This window comes from Perca fluviatilis, chromosome 17 (assembly GCF_010015445.1).
Source record: "Perca fluviatilis chromosome 17, GENO_Pfluv_1.0, whole genome shotgun sequence".
Taxonomy (NCBI): domain Eukaryota; kingdom Metazoa; phylum Chordata; class Actinopteri; order Perciformes; family Percidae; genus Perca; species Perca fluviatilis.
The window spans coordinates 33,021,247-33,040,730 of NC_053128.1; the positions used below are offsets into that span (position 1 = coordinate 33,021,247).

The following is a 19,484-nucleotide window of genomic DNA, read 5'->3' on the forward strand; positions in this document are numbered from 1 at the left end:
CACAGACACACACACACACACACATAGAGACACACACACATACACATAGAGACACACACACACACACACAGAGACACACACACACACACACACAGACACACACACACACAGAGACACACACACACACACACGGCCTATTTCTCTCTTACAATGTTTCCAGAAACATGTTTCGGTGAACTATTTTAGTCCAATATAAGATCGTATTCTGAACGAGCCGCCATGGCAGTCTGGCTTTGAATTTCCGGAGAAACAAGACCCACATGACGCGTTCGTCCAATCAGCTGCCGGTTTTCCTAAAGGAAACACCCTTCTTTCAAATATGTTAACCTCATTTTTTGAAGCTTTGGCCACGTTCAACACAAACATCCAACATTATAACATTGTAGATATGACAGATAATATTAGGCTTTATGAATTGTATTTACATTTAATCCAATGAGCGACAGGATGAGACTCAGGAGGCCTTTTCCCTCGTCGTGCATCAGGTTGCTGTAACAGTTCTCCATCGGGGCAGACACCAATGTTTTAGCCTGAGGAAAAAAACACAACATAGGTCAACACTAGAAGTACTTTAACCCACTGTTATCTCCCAATTTAAATATTACTCTTAGGGCCTTATCCGGCACCCAGTGCAGCGCAAAGCCCAACCCAAGTGTCTTTGCTAGTTTAAGACTAGCATCCAGCGGCCAGGTCGTTTAAATAACAAATGCACCTGCGCCCATCTTTGCACCCATGGGTGTGCTGGTCTTACAGGGAGGTGTGTTCAGGTGCATTCTGGGCATCTTAAGACAGTGCGAAGTGATGCACCATTGACCAACAAAAACCTGGTCTAAAGTCAATAACGCAGCATTTCATTGTTATTTTAACAGAGCATTAGTAAAATGCTCCTAGGCTCGTACACAGCGCGCGAACACTATGCTTGTTACACACACACACACACACACACACACACACACACACACACACACACACACACACACACACACACACACACACACACACACACACACACACACACACGCACGCAGCGCAGAAGATTACAAATAAAAATATTACGGTGTAAATCCTCCATCATAACAGCAATGCTCCAAGGTCCAAACGCACCTGGCTTTTAAAGGGAATGGGAGATGATCTCTGATTGGTTGATTGCATGTTACGCCCAAAACACACCTGTGATTAATGAAGACACTAAGTACAACCCTTTAGAACCATAATAGGGCCCTAAATGATCTCCTCCTGAGCCGAAACAATTGATTAGTCCATCGTCTTTTTTACTAATAATTCACTGGTTCCAGACTCTTGAATGGGAAGATTACCTGCTTTTCTTAGACATATCTTTGAGTTTTGGACTGAAAACCAGACATATAAATACAATTACCTTCCGTGTTATCCAAGCATTTTCCTAAATAAATACGCCGTATCTGTACAGTATGTCTATTTGGGTTTATTCATATGTGTTTTTATGTGCATGTATGCATGATGTCTCCGTTTCATTGTTGTAATTGTCTTTTATAACTGTCAGAAGCAGGGATCTTCAATGTTTTTTAAGCCACAGACCCCTTAGCTGAAACAGAGACTGAGCAGGGACCCCCTACTAAATATATTGGATAACATGAAGTTGCAAATTACTGGGCCCTCAAGAACGTGTAGGGCGGCCTGAAGCCTTTATACATCTTTTTTTGTGTGCATAGAATCCTAAGCTATTAAAATAGATTAATAATCGTAATAATTGGCATGATTTTATATGTATCTGTGGGTGGCTAGTGACTACCTTACCTATAGGTACGCCTATAATAAGAAGGGATTTATATTTGCTAATAAATTGTTGGATTCATTTAAGAACTTTCAAATTTTTGAAATAACTTACAACACTAATTTGAAGGCCCCTGTGCATTGACTCTGAGGACCCCCTAGGGGTCCCGGAACCCCTGTTGAAGATTCCTGCCATAAAGTGTTCATTATTAATTATTCAACTCTCCAAAACTCGGACAAATTCAGTTTTAACAAAGTCAAAGAAACTGCACGTGCTCAAAGCTTTTAACAGTTGTATTACTAACATGTCTTATCATTCAACAAACATTTGAAAATGTTACTAATAAACAATGGGCCTAATTCACCAACCGTTCTTACGAAGAAATGTGTTCTTAAACCCTTCTTACGCACTTTTTACGAAGATTCTGGCATTCACTAATGTTTTCTTAACTTGGATTTGTTCTTAGCTAAGAACAAAATCTACGAACACTGAAAAGCATTCTTGCGCACATTTGAGTGATGACAATTTGTTCCAAATGAAGTGAAAATGAAAACGTTTCTTTTTATTATTCCCGTTTTTAAATCAAAGTTGCTATATCTATTTCTCTCCACAGTGTCGTTTACTCCTCCGCCAGGCTGCGTAAGACGCGTTCACATCTTATTTATTTGGCTGGACCTCTTCACATCTCCCCATTTGCGCTGCTTCAAACACTTTATTTGCTTACTTGCATGGTTAAAGAAAATAAAATACATCCATGAATAAAACCAACCGCATTCCGATTCTAACAACGCATTTCCGTTTCATGGTTAGGATAGGAACTTCTTTTAAAAGCCAGGCCTTGTTTGTGGTAGTAGACACCTTCTACTTTTACTAAAGTAAATATGTCTCTGGTTATTTGTACTTTTATTTAAGTACTGAGATTCTGTACTTCCTCCACCGCGGCTCCGACAATCTCCGAAAACCTGTCTCCCAGCAGGTGCACAGGAAGTGTCATGTCCTTATATGGGAATTTGCGGGGCATTTTCTTATGCTAATTAGGAACAACTGGCACGCGCTTTCAGTTACGAACACGTGGGATTCATCAATCCTAAGAACACAGGTGCGAACAAATCTGCTGTTTAAGAACACGTCATGAATCCGACGTAGACTTTTCTAAGGAACCTTCTTAAGAACATATTTAAGAGAAAACTTAGGAAGCTATTGGTGAATGAGGCCCAATAAGTTTTAACACTTTTAAGATATTTTTGTAATTCATTCCATTCTGTCACTTACTGCCTACTTTGTTCTTTTTTTGTAAACTTTTGTGTTACTTAGCGGAGAGGTATTTTAATGGTAATTTACATATAAGCCATTGTGGGTCTTTTTTTTTTATTTAACCTTTATTTATCCAGGTAAGTCGATTGAGAAAAAATTCTCATTTGCAACGACGACCTGTCACATTCACACAGTTACACATTCATACCTGGAAGCTGCCCAGTACCACCACAGTCCGATCTGACCACATTCATACCTGGAAGCTGCCCAGTACAACCACAGTCTGATCTGATCACATTCATACCTGGAAGCTGCCCAGTACAACCAGTCCGATCTGACCACATTCATACCTGGAAGCTGCCCAGTACAACCAGTCTGATCTGATCACATTCATACCTGGAAGCTGCCCAGTACAACCACAGTCTGATCTGATCACATTCATACCTGGAAGCTGCCCAGTACCACCACAGTCCGATCTGACCACATTCATACCTGGAAGCTGCCCAGTACAACCACAGTCTGATCTGATCACATTCATACCTGGAAGCTGCCCAGTACCACCACAGTCCGATCTGACCACATTCATACCTGGAAGCTGCCCAGTGCAACCACAGTCTGATCTGATCACATTCATACCTGGAAGCTGCCCAGTACCACCACAGTCTGATCTGATCACATTCATACCTGGAAGCTGCCCAGTACCACCACAGTCTGATCTGATCACATTCATACCTGGAAGCTGCCCAGTACAACCACAGTCTGATCTGACCACATTCATACCTGGAAGCTGCCCAGTACCACCACAGTCTGATCACATTCATACCTGGAAGCTGCCCAGTACCACCACAGTCTGATCTGATCACATTCATACCTGGAAGCTGCCCAGTACCACCACAGTCTGATCTGATCACATTCATACCTGGAAGCTGCCCAGTACAACCACAGTCTGATCTGACCACATTCATACCTGGAAGCTGCCCAGTACAACCACAGTCTGATCTGACCACATTCATACCTGGAAGCTGCCCAGTACAACCACAGTCTGATCCGATCACATTCATACCTGGAAGCTGCCCAGTACAACCACAGTCTGATCTGACCACATTCATACCTGGAAGCTGCCCAGTACCACCACAGTCTGATCACATTCATACCTGGAAGCTGCCCAGTACCACCACAGTCTGATCTGATCACATTCATACCTGGAAGCTGCCCAGTACCACCACAGTCTGATCTGACCACATTCATACCTGGAAGCTGCCCAGTACAACCACAGTCTGATCACATTCATACTGGAAGGTGCCCAGTACCACCACAGTCTGATCTGATCACATTCATACCTGGAAGCTGCCCAGTACAACCACAGTCTTATCACATTCATACCTGGAAGGTGCCCAGTACCACCACAGTCTGATCTGATCACATTCATACCTGGAAGCTGCCCAGTACAACCACAGTCTGATCTGACCACATTCATACCTGGAAGCTGCCCAGTACAACCACAGTCCGATCCGATCACATTCATACCTGGAAGCTGCCCAGTACCACCACAGTCTGATCTGACCACATTCATACCTGGAAGCTGCCCAGTACAACCACAGTCTGATCTGACCACATTCATACCTGGAAGCTGCCCAGTACAACCACAGTCTGATCCGATCACATTCATACCTGGAAGCTGCCCAGTACCACCACAGTCTGATCCGACCACATTCATACCTGGAAGCTGCCCAGTACAACCACAGTCTGATCCGATCACATTCATACCTGGAAGCTGCCCAGTACCACCACAGTCTGATCCGACCACATTCATACCTGGAAGCTGCCCAGTACAACCACAGTCTGATCTGATCACATTCATACTGGAAGCTGCCCAGTACAACCAGTCTGATCTGACCACATTCATACCTGGAAGCTGCCCAGTACAACCACAGTCTGATCACATTCATACTGGAAGCTGCCCAGTACCACCACAGTCTGATCTGATCCCATTCATACCTGGAAGCTGCCCAGTACAACCACAGTCTGATCACATTCATACTGGAAGCTGCCCAGTACCACCACAGTCTGATCTGATCACATTCATACCTGGAAGCTGCCCAGTACAACCACAGTCTGATCACATTCATACTGGAAGCTGCCCAGTACCACCACAGTCTGATCTGATCACATTCATACCTGGAAGCTGCCCAGTACAACCACAGTCTGATCACATTCATACTGGAAGCTGCCCAGTACCACCACAGTCTGATCTGATCACATTCATACTGGAAGCTGCCCAGTACCACCACAGTCTGATCTGCTGCCACTGAGCAGCTCCACTGGAGCAGTTGGGGGTTAAGCACCTTGCTCATGGGCACCTCAGTGGTGGTAATGAAGGAAGAACAAGCGCTGCTCTTTAACTTACCCCACCCGGATTTTATCCTGCCGGTCTGGGGATTGAACTGGCGACCTCCCGGTCACAAGCTTGCTTCTTTAAATTCAAGGCCACCACTGCCCCAGTAATGTGTGCGTTTGTGTGTGTGTGTGTGTAAAATTGTGAATTGTGGCCGTCATAAACATCAGCCAACATGTCACAAAAGACACTGCAGAGCCAAATGATGTGTTGCATTCAGGTCCTGTGGGACTCATAGCTACAACAAGTAACTGATTTGAATAAGATGTTTAGCCTGAATGTATTTAACATTAGAATACCCATTTTACAAAAAAAGCAGTTATAGATGAATTTGTCTTCCATGTTCTGTTAGAATTTATGTAAACAATATAATGTTTAAATTTAATTTAGTTAAAGAACAACTCCGTCATTTAGTAAACTGGGGAGCTGTCTCCAGACCCTCTGATTCTAAGAAGAGTTTACCTCCTAAAAGTTGAAGTCAGCAGAGTTTTTAAATGAGAAATGAACTCTGTTGTAAACAAGTGTTTTTGCGTTCCTCATCGCATACTTTTTCTTTTTACTTTAGTACAAACTGCAGCTGCTCTTACAAAGTACGTACTGTAGCCTGCAGTACAGTCTGTAGAAAGTCGGGAAATCAAACTCTGTGATAACATCCCAGCTTGAACTTTGAGCCTCTTGCTCAGATATTCTACACAGAGGATTGTGGGTCAGAAAAGCACGCTGGCTTGTATACTGCAAAATGCAACCAGGTGCATTAGGACATATTTTAGGCGTACTGCATTTGATAGACTATGTATTGGTACATATTAAATCTTTCCCTGTCATCGGTAGTATGGGCATTGCAACACACCCAGTATCTCTCTCAAAGCGCTCCTCTTCCAGGAATGAACAAAGCCTGATAACTCCTCCCTCCTCTACCTGCTGTCACACGCAGCCAGCTCCACTCTGTGCTCATATTTCCTTGTTCCCTCCCCTCCAGAGCCTCAGTTTGCATATGGGTGTAACCAACATGCTGGGGCAAGTACAACAGCGCATCACTGCTGTGTTTACATCAGAGCTCAGACTAGTTTCACTTCTCAGGAACGGAGACTCAGACGGTCGTTGTCACTGAGCGAGAGGTGAAATGGCGCAGAAAAGAGTTAAGCTGGACCGGGAAGCCTTCTCTTGTTCCATCTGTCTGAATCTACTGAAGGATCCGGTGACTACTCCCTGTGGACACAACTACTGCATGAACTGTATTAAAAGCCACTGGGATGAAGAGGATCGTAAGAACAGCCACAGCTGTCCTCATTGCAGGAAGACGTTCACACAGAGGCCTGTCCTGCTGAAAAACACCATGTTAGCAGATGTAGTGGAGGAGCTGAAGAAGACTGGACTCCAAGCTGCTCCTGCTGATCACTGCTATGCTGGAGCTGAAGATGTGGCCTGTGATGTCTGCACCGGGAGAAAACTCAAAGCACACAAGTCCTGTCTGCAATGTCTGGCTTCTTACTGTGAGAAACACCTTCAGCCTCATTTTGAATCAGAGACATTCAAGAAACACAAGCTGGTGGAGCCGTCCAAGAAGCTCCAGGAGAACGTCTGCTCTCGTCATGATGAGGTGATGAAGATGTTCTGCCGTACTGATCAGCAGCTTATCTGTTATCTCTGCTCTGTGGATGAACATAAAGGCCACGACACAGTCTCAGCTGCAGCAGAGAGAGCTGAGAGGCAGAGAGAGCTCGAGGGGAGTCGACAAAACATCCAGCAGAGAATCCAGGACAGAGAGAAAGATGTGAAGCTGCTTCAACAGCAGGCGGAGGCCATCGATCGCTCTGCTGATAAAGCAGTGGAGGACAGCGAGAAGATCTTCACTGAGCTGATCCGTCTCCTGGAGAAAAGAAGCTCTGATGTGAAGCAGCAGGTCAGATCCCAGCAGAAAAGTGAAGTGAGTCTAGTCAAAGAGCTTCAGGAGAAGCTGGAGCAGGAGATCACTGAGCTGAAGAGGAAAGCCGCTGAGCTGAAGAAGCTCTCACACACAGAGGATCACACACAGTTTCTACACAACTACCCCTCACTGTCACCACTCAGCCAATCAGCATCCAGCATCCATATCCGTCCTCTGAGCTGCTTTGAGGACGTGACAGCGGCCGTGTCAGAAGTCAGAGATAAACTACAGGACGTCCTGAGAGAGAAGAGGACAAACGTCTCACTGACAGGGACTGAAGTGGACGTTTTACTGCAACAACCAGAGCCCAAGACCAGATCTGGATTCTTAAAATATTCACATGCAATCACACTGGATCCAAACACAGCAAGCACACGACTGTTATTATCTGAGGGGAACAGGAAAGCAACATTCATGTTGCAACATCAGCCTTATTCAGTAATGAGAAAACAACAGTCTTATTCTAGTCATCCAGACATATTCACTAACCTGTCTCAGGTCCTGAGTAGAGAGAGTCTGACTGGACGTTGTTACTGGGAGGTGAAGAGGAGAGGGAGAGGAGTTTGGGTAGCAGTTGCATACAAGAATATCAGCAGAGCAGGGAGGTCGGATGAATGCGGATTTGAACGAAATGATAAATCTTGGGCGTTATATTGTAACAACAACAAATATACATTTTGTTACAACAAAGTCCAAACTCCCGTCTCAGGTCCTGAGTCCTCCACAGTAGGAGTGTACCTGGATCACAGTGCAGGTATTCTGTCCTTCTACAGCGTCTCTGAAACCATGACTCTCCTCCACAGAGTCCAGACCACATTCACTCAGCCGCTCTATGCTGGACTCTGGTTTGATTATTGGTCTCCTGGAGACTCTGCTGAGTTGTGTAAACTGAAATAGACAGAAGTCATTTAAGGGTTAAATTCAGTGTTTTAACTCTTTGACTTATTTAGTCTCCATGTTTGTTGCTGAGAGCTGATTGTTGTGATTTCTTCACTGCACAGAGATCAGCTGTCAATCAAACATTATGGGATGATTTTAACATCTTTTAGTTTAGTTTAAAGATTAGTTTTTGTGCACGGACCGATGTGTTGTTTAAATGATATAGAAAATTTGTTCCATTTGGTTTTCTACTGTCCTTTTATTTAGAACAGCGTGATGCTTTGTTTTAGTCAGATTAAAACAGATATTGATGTTGGAAATATGGACGATGCTTAAAGACTGAGACGGCTGTTCACATGTTATCTTGAGAAAGCCTGAGAGAAGAGAAATAAAGATCTTTACGGAGATGTAGATATTAGTTGTTGTTTGTTATTCATGTATCTCTCCATGTTATGTATCTGCGGGACAGGAAGATGTCTGTTAAATAGCGGTGTCTTGTAATCCCATGTGGGACGGGCCAAATGTTTGGCGTGACCCAGAAATAAAATCAATCTAAAAGTGTATTTAGTTTCTCTTCCACTGCATGGCTCTGAAGAGAGAAAGCACCAGACCTCCTTTATCCTACACACTTTGTGGACATTGGTAAAGAAATCTAGATTTACAATTATTTGTTGGGCGGACCAAATGTTTTTATCATTACCCAGTGTTTCCGCTAGAATTATTTTCAGCTGTGGCAGGGTGTTGAACATCAAAAAGTAACGTAACCTGAAAACTGCGTGTAGTTTTTCTTTTTAGCATCTCACATCACACTTTCAGTCACCATGACCACTACAGTCAGAAACATTGTGCCATAATATGAACAACGTCACGGTCAACGGGCTTATCTGCTAATGATAGCTACCAACCATTACCTTGAAACCATCCAGCAAATAGACGGTACCGGAGGGTGGTTACCTGAAACCGGGTGATTTAACGTCACCGGCTCATTTTACACAGTTTAACAAGAAAACCAAATATCGAGTGAACATTACTAGCTACGTTTTTCATGTTGGTTTTGAGTGGTATGCACCCCCAATAACCTGGAAAACAATTTTAAAACAGTAACGTTAATACAGCGTCTGATGCAGCGGGACCGCAGCGTTCGCTAACGTTAGCTAACGTAAGCTTCTTGTCTCATCTGGGGTCTGATAAACAGTAAATCAAACTAACATGAACAAAGTATTTTCTTCCTATCTTAATTCCAGGGTTTCATACAAAGCTGACGGAGAAAATGTGAAACTGATATGAGAGTATAACTGAGGCACTTTTCCTCCTGAAACACCACGACGTACAGTGTTCATGTTTAGTCAGTCAGTCAGTCTCTGTCCTTTCAACTTTCCTTACTAAAACTGCTCCGTCACAGAGAAATGAGCAGAGTTTTCTACCACTTATTGCTTTTTACAGCCAACATTTCCTCTCTGCACTGAGTCAATAAATATTACACAGACCTAAAAGTTGCAGGTTTGAACAAACAACATCCCAACTCAGACACCATAAAGCAGGGGTCTTCAACGATTTTTAAGCCACAGACCCAGGGGCGGAGCTAGATCCTCAGTACAGTGGGGGCGGAGCTTCATCATGGGGCCCTCTGCTACCAAGTCATTTTAAAATTAAAACGTTTAAAAAGAAAAAGGTAAAATATCTGATGAATGCACGTAACAATGTGTCACTTGTTGAGCCAAGTAAGCCTATAAGTCAAATAAAACAAAGAAAAGCCACATGTTTTGACAAGTCTGTACTGACGAACAAAGAAAGCAGTTTGCCAGTCAAGTAAAAATGTTTCAGCACCACGGACAGCGACAGCTGATGGACAGCGATGGTGCTGAACAGGCCATGTGAGCTCAATCAGTGCCACACTACATAATTGACATGGCACTATTATATGTTTGATAAGAAGAGCTGGATTCTCACAATGTGAGCTCATATGCAGTAATTAGCTTCTTTCAGCTAATAATCTGCAATGTGTCACTTTGGGCCCCGTTCTCGTCAAGTGACGCAAGATCGGCGGCATTTGAGGGGCCCCTAATTGACACGGGGCCCTGGGGCGGTTGCACCCAAGCACCCACACTCTCTCCACTACTGCACAGACCCCTTAGCTGAAAGAGAGACTGAGCAGGGACCCCCTACTAAATATATTGGATAACATGAAGTTGCAAATTACTGGGCTCACAAGAATGTGTAGGGCGGCCTGAAGACTTTATACATCTTTTTTTTTGTGTGCATAGAATCCTAAGCTATTAAAATAGCTTAATAATTGTAATAATCGGCATGATTTTATATGTATCTGTGGGTGGCTAGGGACTACCTTACCTATTGGTAAGCCTATAATAAGAAGGGATTTATATTTGCTAATAATATGTTGGATTCATTTTAGGACTTTCAAATTTTTGAAAAAAACTTACAACACTAATTTGAAGGCCCCTCTGCATTGACTCTGAGGACCCCCTAGGGGTCCCGGACCCCCTTTTGAAAATCCCTGCCATAAAATGTTCATTATTAATTATTCAACTCTCCAAAACTCGGGCAAAGTCAGTTTTAACAAAGTCAAAGAAACTGCACGTCCTCAAAGCTTTTTATGAATGCTAGCACACGGTTTTATTACTAACATGTCTTATCATTCAACAAACGTTTGAAAATGTTACTAATAAACAATAAGTTTTAAGAATTTTAAGATCTTGTTGTAATTCATCCCATTCTGTCACTTACAGCCTATTTTGTTCTTTTTAAAATTGTCTCGGCTGCTTACTAGTGTTATTTAGTGGAGAGGTATTTTTATGGTAATTTACATTTAAGCCTTTGTGGGTGTTTTTTTAATTTAACCTTTATTTATCCAGGTAAGTCGATTGAGAACAAATTCGCATTTGCAACAACGACCTGTCACATTCACACAGTTACCTGGAAGCTGCCCAGTACAACCACAGTCTGATCTGACCACATTCATACTGGAAGCTGCCCAGTACAACCACAGTCTGATCTGACCACATTCAGACCTGGAAGCTGCCCAGTACCACCACAGTCTGATCTGATCACATTCAGACCTGGAAGCTGCCCAGTACAACCACAGTCTGATCTGACCACATTCATACCTGGAAGCTGCCCAGTACAACCACAGTCTGATCTGACCACATTCAGACCTGGAAGCTGCCCAGTACCACCACAGTCTGATCTGATCACATTCAGACCTGGAAGCTGCCCGATACAACCCCAGTCTGATCTGCTGCCACTGAGCAGCTCCACTGGAGCAGTTGGGAGTTAAGCACCTTGCTCATGGGCACCTCAGTGGTGGTAATGAAGGAAGAACAAGCGCTGCTCTTTAACTTACCCCACCCGGATTTTATCCTGCCGATCTGGGGATTGAACTGGCGACCTCCCGGTCACAAGCTTGCTTCTTTAAACTTAAGGCCACCACTGCCCCAGTAATGTGTGTGTGTGTGTGTGTGTGTAAAATTGTGAATAATGGCCCTGATGGCCCGTCATAAACATCTGCCAACATGTCACAAAAGACACTGCAGAGCCAAATGATGTGTTGCATTCAGGTCCTGTGGGATTCATAGCTACAACAAGTAACTGATTTGAATAAGTTGTTTAGCCTGAATGTATTTAACATTAAAATACCGATTTTACAAAAAAAGCAGTTATAGATGAATTTGTCTTCCATGTTCTGTGTTTGAATTAATGTAAACAATATCATGTTTAATTTAATTTAGTTAAAGAACAACTCAGTCATTTAGTAAACTGGGGAGCTGTCTCCAGACCCTCTGATTCTAAGAAGAGTTTACCTCCTAAAAGTTGAAGTCAGCAGAGTTTTTAAATGAGAAATGAGCTCTGTTGTAAACAAGTGTTTCTGCATTCCTTATCGCATACTTTTTCTTTTTACTTTAGTACAAACTGCAGCTGCTCTTACAAAGTACGTACTGTAGCCTGCAGTACAGTCTGCAGAAAGTCGGGACATCAAACTCTGTGATAACATCCCAGCTTTGAGCCTCTTGCTCAGATATGCTACACAGAGGATTGTGGGTCAGAAAAGCATGCCGGCTTGCATACTGCAAAATGCAACCAGGTGCATTAGGACATATTTGTGTACGCATGCATTTGATAGACTATGTATTGGTACATATTAAATCTTTCCCTGTCATCGGTAGTATGGGCATTGCAACACACCCAGTATCTCTCTCAACGCCTCTTACAGGAATGAACAAAGCCTGATAACTCCTCCCTCCTCTACCTGCTGTCAACGCAGCCAGCTCCACTCTGTGCTCATATTTCCTTGTTTCCCTCCCTCCAGAGCCTCAGTTTGCAGATGGGTGTAACCAACATGCTGGGGCAAGTACAACAGCGCATCACTGCTGTGTTTACATCAGAGCTCAGACTAGTTTCACTTCTCAGGAACGGAGACTCAGACGGTCGTTGTCACTGAGCGAGAGGTGAAATGGCGCAGAAAAGAGTTAAGCTGGACCGGGAAGCCTTCTCTTGTTCCATCTGTCTGAATCTACTGAAGGATCCGGTGACTACTCCCTGTGGACACAACTACTGCATGAACTGTATTAAAAGCCACTGGGATGAAGAGGATCGTAAGAACAGCCACAGCTGTCCTCAGTGCAGGAAGACGTTCACACTGAGGCCTGTCCTGCTGAAAAACACCATGTTAGCAGATGTAGTGGAGGAGCTGAAGAAGACTGGACTCCAAGCTGCTCCTGCTGATCACTGCTATGCTGGAGCTGAAGATGTGGCCTGTGATGTCTGCACTGGGAGAAAACTCAAAGCACACAAGTCCTGTCTGCAATGTCTGGCTTCTTACTGTGAGAAACACCTTCAGCCTCATTTTGAATCAGAGACATTCAAGAAACACAAGCTGGTGGAGCCGTCCAAGAAGCTCCAGGAGAACGTCTGCTCTCGTCATGATGAGGTGATGAAGATGTTCTGCCGTACTGATCAGCAGCTTATCTGTTATCTCTGCTCTGTGGATGAACATAAAGGCCACGACACAGTCTCAGCTGCAGCAGAAAGAGCTGAGAGGCAGAGAGAGCTCGAGGGGAGTCGACAAAACATCCAGCAGAGAATCCAGGACAGAGAGAAAGATGTGAAGCTGCTTCAACAGCAGGCGGAGGCCATCGATCGCTCTGCTGATAAAGCAGTGGAGGACAGCGAGAAGATCTTCACTGAGCTGATCCGTCTCCTGGAGAAAAGAAGCTCTGATGTGAAGCAGCAGGTCAGATCCCAGCAGAAAAGTGAAGTGAGTCGAGTCAAAGAGCTTCAGGAGAAGCTGGAGCAGGAGATCACTGAGCTGAAGAGGAAAGCCGCTGAGCTGAAGAAGCTCTCACACACAGAGGATCACACACAGTTTCTACACAACTACCCCTCACTGTCACCACTCAGCCAATCAGCATCCAGCATCCATATCCGTCCTCTGAGCTGCTTTGAGGACGTGACAGCGGCCGTGTCAGAAGTCAGAGATAAACTACAGGACGTCCTGAGAGAGAAGAGGACAAACGTCTCACTGACAGGGACTGAAGTGGACGTTTTACTGCAACAACCAGAGCCCAAGACCAGATCTGGATTCTTAAAATATTCACATGCAATCACACTGGATCCAAACACAGCAAGCACACGACTGTTATTATCTGAGGGGAACAGGAGAGCAACATTCATGTTGCAACATCAGCCTTATTCAGTAATGAGAAAACAACAGTCTTATTCTAGTCATCCAGACATATTCACTAACCTGTCTCAGGTCCTGAGTAGAGAGAGTCTGACTGGACGTTGTTACTGGGAGGTGAAGAGGAGAGGGAGAGGAGTTTGGGTAGCAGTTGCATACAAGAATATCAGCAGAGCAGGGAGGTCGGATGAATGCGGATTTGAACGAAATGATAAATCTTGGGCGTTATATTGTAACAACAACAAATATACATTTTGTTACAACAAAGTCCAAACTCCCGTCTCAGGTCCTGAGTCCTCCACAGTAGGAGTGTACCTGGATCACAGTGCAGGTATTCTGTCCTTCTACAGCGTCTCTGAAACCATGACTCTCCTCCACAGAGTCCAGACCACATTCACTCAGCCGCTCTATGCTGGACTCTGGTTTGATTATTGGTCTCCTGGAGACTCTGCTGAGTTGTGTAAACTGAAATAGACAGAAGTCATTTAAGGGTTAAATTCAGTGTTTTAACTCTTTGACTTATTTAGTCTCCATGTTTGTTGCTGAGAGCTGATTGTTGTGATTTCTTCACTGCACAGAGATCAGCTGTCAATCAAACATTATGGGATGATTTTAACATCTTTTAGTTTAGTTTAAAGATTAGTTTTTGTGCACGGACCGATGTGTTGTTTAAATGATATAGAAAATTTGTTCCATTTGGTTTTCTACTGTCCTTTTATTTAGAACAGCGTGATGCTTTGTTTTAGTCAGATTAAAACAGATATTGATGTTGGAAATATGGACGATGCTTAAAGACTGAGACGGCTGTTCACATGTTATCTTGAGAAAGCCTGAGAGAAGAGAAATAAAGATCTTTACGGAGATGTAGATATTAGTTGTTGTTTGTTATTCATGTATCTCTCCATGTTATGTATCTGCGGGACAGGAAGATGTCTGTTAAATAGTGGTGTCTTGTAATCCCATGTGGGACGGGCCAAATGTTTGGCGTGACCCAGAAATAAAATCAATCTAAAAGTGTATTTAGTTTCTCTTCCACTGCATGGCTCTGAAGAGAGAAAGCACCAGACCTCCTTTATCCTACACACTTTGTGGACATTGGTAAAGAAATCTAGATTTACAATTATTTGTTGGCCGGACCAAATGTTTTTATGATAATCATTACCCAGTGTTTCCGCTAGAATTATTTTCAGCTGTGGCAGGGTGTTGAACATCAAAAGTAACGTGTAACCTGAAAACTGCGTGTGTTTTTCTTTTAGCATCTCACATCACACTTTCAGTCACCATGACCACTACAGTACCGAAACATTGTGCCAAAATATGAACAACGTCACGGTCAACGGGCTTATCTGCTAATGATAGCTACCAACCATTACCTTGAAACCATCCAGCAAATAGACGGGTACCGGAGGGTTGTTACCTGAAACCGGTGATTTAACGTCACCGCTCATTTTACACAGTTTAACAAGAAAACCAAATATCGAGTGAACATTACTAGCTATACGTTTTCATGTTGGTTTTGAGTGGTATGCACCCCCAATAACCTGGAAAACAATTTTAAAACAGTAACGTAATACAGCGTCTGATGCAGCGGGATCGAGCGTCGCTAACGTTAGCTAACGTAGCTTCTTGTCTCATCTGGGGTCTGATAAACAGTAAATCAAACTAACATGAACAAAGTATTTTCTTCCTATCTTAATTCCAGGGTTTCATACAAAGCTGACGGAGAAAATGTGAAACTGATATGAGAGTATAACTGAGGCACTTTTCCTCCTGAAACACAACGGGTACAGTGTTCATGTTTAGTCAGTCAGTCAGTCTCTGTCCTTTCAACTTTCCTTACTAAAACTGCTCCGTCACAGAGAAATGGGCAGAGTTTTCTACCACTTATTGCTTTTACAGCCAACATTTCCCTCTGCACTGAGTCAATAAATATTACACAGACCTAAAAGTTGCAGGTTTGAAACAAACAACATCCCAACTCAGACACCATAAAGAAACATTATTGCCCAAAATGGAACTTCAGCATCCCGCAGTCCAGCGGAAACTATCTGCTAATGATAAATACAACCGGTACAGCCAGAACCATCCAGCATGGAAATGGAAGCCCGGTACGGAGGTGGTTGCCTGAGAACCCGGTGATTTAGCGTCACGCTCACATTTTACGCAGTTTAACAAGAGAACCAAATGCTCCGAGGAGTAGACATTACTAGCTACGTTTTTCATGTTGGTTTTGGAGTAAGGTAGCCGCACCCCAATAACCCTGGAAACGAATTTTAAAACAATCGCGTTAATGCAGAAACGTCTGATGCGAAGCCAGGACCGTAGCGTTAATAGCGTTAAGCTAGCGTAAGCTTCTTATCTCATCAGGGGTCCTGATAAACAGTAAAGTCAAAATTAGCATGAACAAAGAGTATTTTCTTCTATCGCCAGATTCCAGGGTTTCATACAAAGGCTGAAGCGGAAAATGTAAAGAGCTGATGCTTGGGAGTATAAACTGGGGCACTTTTCCTCCTGGAAACACCCGCAATTACGGTATTTCATGTTTGTAGTCAGTCAGTCAGTCTCACCATCCTTTCAACTTTCCTTACTAAAACTGCTCCGTCACAGAGAAATGAGCAGAGTTTTCTACCACTTATTGCTTTTTACAGCCAACATTTCCTCTCTGCACTGAGTCAATAAATATTACACAGACCTAAAAGTTGCAGGTTTGAACAAACAACATCCCAACTCAGACACCATAAAGCAGGGGTCTTCAGCGATTTTTAAGCCACAGACCCAGGGTGCGGAGCTAGATCCTCAGTACAGTGGGGGCGGGCTTCATCATGGGGCCCTCTGCTACCAAGTCATTTTAAAAATTAAAACGTTTAAAAGAAAAATTAAAATATCTGATGAATGCGGTAACAATGTGTCACTTGTTGAGCCAAGTAAGCCTATAAGTCAAATAAAACAAAGAAAAGCCACATGTTTTGACAAGTCTGTACTGACGAACAAAGAAAGCAGTTTGCCAGTCAAGTAAAAATGTTTCAGCACCACGGACAGCGACAGCTGATGGACAGCGATGGTGCTGAACGAGGCCATGTGAGCTCAATCAGTGCCACACTACATAATTGACATGGCACTATTATATGTTTGATAAGAAGAGCTGGATTCTCACAATGTGAGCTCACTATGCAGTAATTAGCTTCTTTCAGCTAATAATCTGCAATGTGTCACTTTGGGCCCCGTTCTCGTCAAGTGGCGCTAAGATCGGTGACATTTGAGGGGCCCCTAATTGACACGGGGGCCCTGGGGCGGGTTGCACCCAAAGCACCCCACTCTCTCCACTACTGCACAGACCCCCTTAGCTGAAAGAGAGACTGAGCAGGGACCCCCTACTAAATATATTGGATAACATGAAGTTGCAAATTACTGGGCTCACAAGAATGTGTAGGGCGGCCTGAAGACTTTATACATCTTTTTTTGTGTGCATAGAATCCTAAGCTATTAAAATAGCTTAATAATTGTAATAATCGGCATGATTTTATATGTATCTGTGGGTGGCTAGGGACTACCTTACCTATTGGTAAGCCTATAATAAGAAAGGGATTTATATTTGCTAATAATATGTTGGATTCATTTTAGGACTTTCAAATAAAAATAAAAACTGACAACACTAATTTAGAAGGCCCCTCTGCATTGACTCTGAGGACCCCCTAGGGTCCCGGACCCTGTTGAATATCCCTGCCATAAAGTGTTGATTATTAATTATTATTAATAACAAATTCAGTTTTAACAAAGTCAAAGAAACTGCACCTGCTCAAAGCTTTTTTAGAATGCTAGCACACGGTTTTATTACTAACATGTCTTATCATTCAACAAATGTTAGAAAATGTTACTAATGAACAAAAGTTTTAAGAATTTTAAGATCTTTTTGTAATTCATCCCATTCTGTCACTTACAGCCTATTTTGTTCTTCTTTTTCAAATTGTCTCGGCTGCTTACTAGTGTTACTTAGCGGAGGTATTTTTTTTATGGTAATTTACATATAAGCCTTTGTGGGTGTTTTTTGGTTATTTAACCTTTATTTATCCAGGTAAGTCGATTGAGAACAAATTCGCATTTGCAACAACGACCTGTCACATTCACACAGTTACACATTCATACCTGGAAGCTGCCCAGTAACACCACAGTCCGATCTGACCACATTCATACTGGAAGCTGCCCAGTACAACCACAGTCTGATCTGATCACATTCATACCTGGAAGCTGCCCAGTACCACCACAGTCTGATATGATCACATTCATACTGGAAGCTGCCCAGTACCACCACAGTCTGATCTGATCACATTCATACTGGAAGCTGCCCAGTAAAACCAGTCTGATCTGATCACATTCATACTGGAAGCTGCCCAGTACCACCACAGTCTGATCTGACCACATTCATACCTGGAAGCTGCCCAGTACCACCACAGTCTGATCTGACCACATTCATACCTGGAAGCTGCCCAGTACCACCACAGTCTGATCTGACCACATTCATACCTGGAAGCTGCCCAGTACCACCACAGTCTGATCTGATCACATTCATACCTGGAAGCTGCCCAGTACCACCACAGTCTGATCTGACCACATTCATACCTGGAAGCTGCCCAGTACCACCACAGTCTGATCTGATCACATTCATACTGGGGAAGCTGCCCAGTACCACCACAGTCTGATCTGATCACATTCAGACCTGGAAGCTGCCCAGTACAACCACAGTCTGATCTGACCACATTCAGACCTGGAAGCTGCCCAGTACAACCACAGTCTGATCTGACCACATTCATACCTGGAAGCTGCCCAGTACAACCCCAGTCTGATCTGACCACATTCAGACCTGGAAGCTGCCCAGTACCACCACAGTCTGATCTGATCACATTCAGACCTGGAAGCTGCCCGATACAACCCCAGTCTGATCTGCTGCCACTGAGCAGCTCCACTGGAGCAGTTGGGAGTTAAGCACCTTGCTCATGGGCACCTCAGTGGTGGTAATGAAGGAAGAACAAGCGCTGCTCTTTAACTTACCCCACCCGGATTTTATCCTGCCGGTCTGGGGATTGAACTGGCGACCTCCCGGTCACAAGCTTGCTTCTTTAAATTCAAGGCCACCACTGCCCCAGTAATGTGTGTGTTTGTGTGTGTGTGTGTGTGTAAAATTGTGAATTGTGGCCGTCATAAACATCAGCCAACATGTCACAAAAGACACTGCAGAGCCAAATGATGTGTTGCATTCAGGTCCTGTGGGATTCATAGCTACAACAATAACTGATGTGAATAAGTTGTTTAGCCTGAATGTATTTAACATTAAAATACCCATTTTACAAAAAAGTTATAGATTAATTTGTCTTCCATGTTCTGTGTTTGAATTAATGTAAACAATATCATGTTTAATTTAGTTACAGGACAACTCAGTCATTTAGTAAACTGGGGAGCTGTCTCCAGACCCTCTGATTCTAAGAAGAGTTTACCTCCTAAAAGTTGAAGTCAGCAGAGTTTTTAAATGAGAATTGAGCTCTGTTGTAAACAAGTGTTGCTGCGTTCCTTATCGCATACTTTTTCT

At 43.5% G+C, this 19,484-nt stretch overlaps 3 protein-coding genes across 4 annotated transcripts in view; 2 read left to right on the forward strand and 1 right to left on the reverse strand.

Moving 5' to 3' along the window:
• The window catches only part of helq (helicase, POLQ like), a 92,644-nt gene that overhangs the window by 11,531 nt on the left and 61,629 nt on the right, over nucleotides 1-19,484 (reverse strand). For both annotated transcript variants that reach the window (XM_039780245.1, XM_039780246.1), the window contains exon 12: nucleotides 426-530. In XM_039780245.1, the coding sequence (XP_039636179.1) occupies nucleotides 426-530 (105 nt within the window). The remainder of the gene's footprint in view (nucleotides 1-425; nucleotides 531-19,484) is intronic.
• Nucleotides 6,369-9,071, forward strand: LOC120545699 (tripartite motif-containing protein 16-like). Its single transcript, XM_039780252.1, has one exon. The coding sequence runs from the start codon at nucleotides 6,526-6,528 to the stop codon at nucleotides 8,224-8,226; it is 1,701 nt and encodes a 566-aa protein (XP_039636186.1). The 5' UTR covers nucleotides 6,369-6,525; the 3' UTR covers nucleotides 8,227-9,071.
• LOC120545698 (tripartite motif-containing protein 16-like) lies at nucleotides 12,604-14,986 on the forward strand. The gene has a single exon (XM_039780251.1). It carries the CDS (start codon nucleotides 12,677-12,679, stop codon nucleotides 14,375-14,377), a length of 1,701 nt encoding a protein of 566 aa, XP_039636185.1. The 5' UTR covers nucleotides 12,604-12,676; the 3' UTR covers nucleotides 14,378-14,986.

Coding starts and splice junctions, on each gene's coding strand:
- LOC120545699 (XM_039780252.1), top strand. CDS start 6,526: ATGGCGCAGAAAAGAGTTAAGCTGGACCGGGAAGCCTTCTCTTGTTCC.
- LOC120545698 (XM_039780251.1), top strand. CDS start 12,677: ATGGCGCAGAAAAGAGTTAAGCTGGACCGGGAAGCCTTCTCTTGTTCC.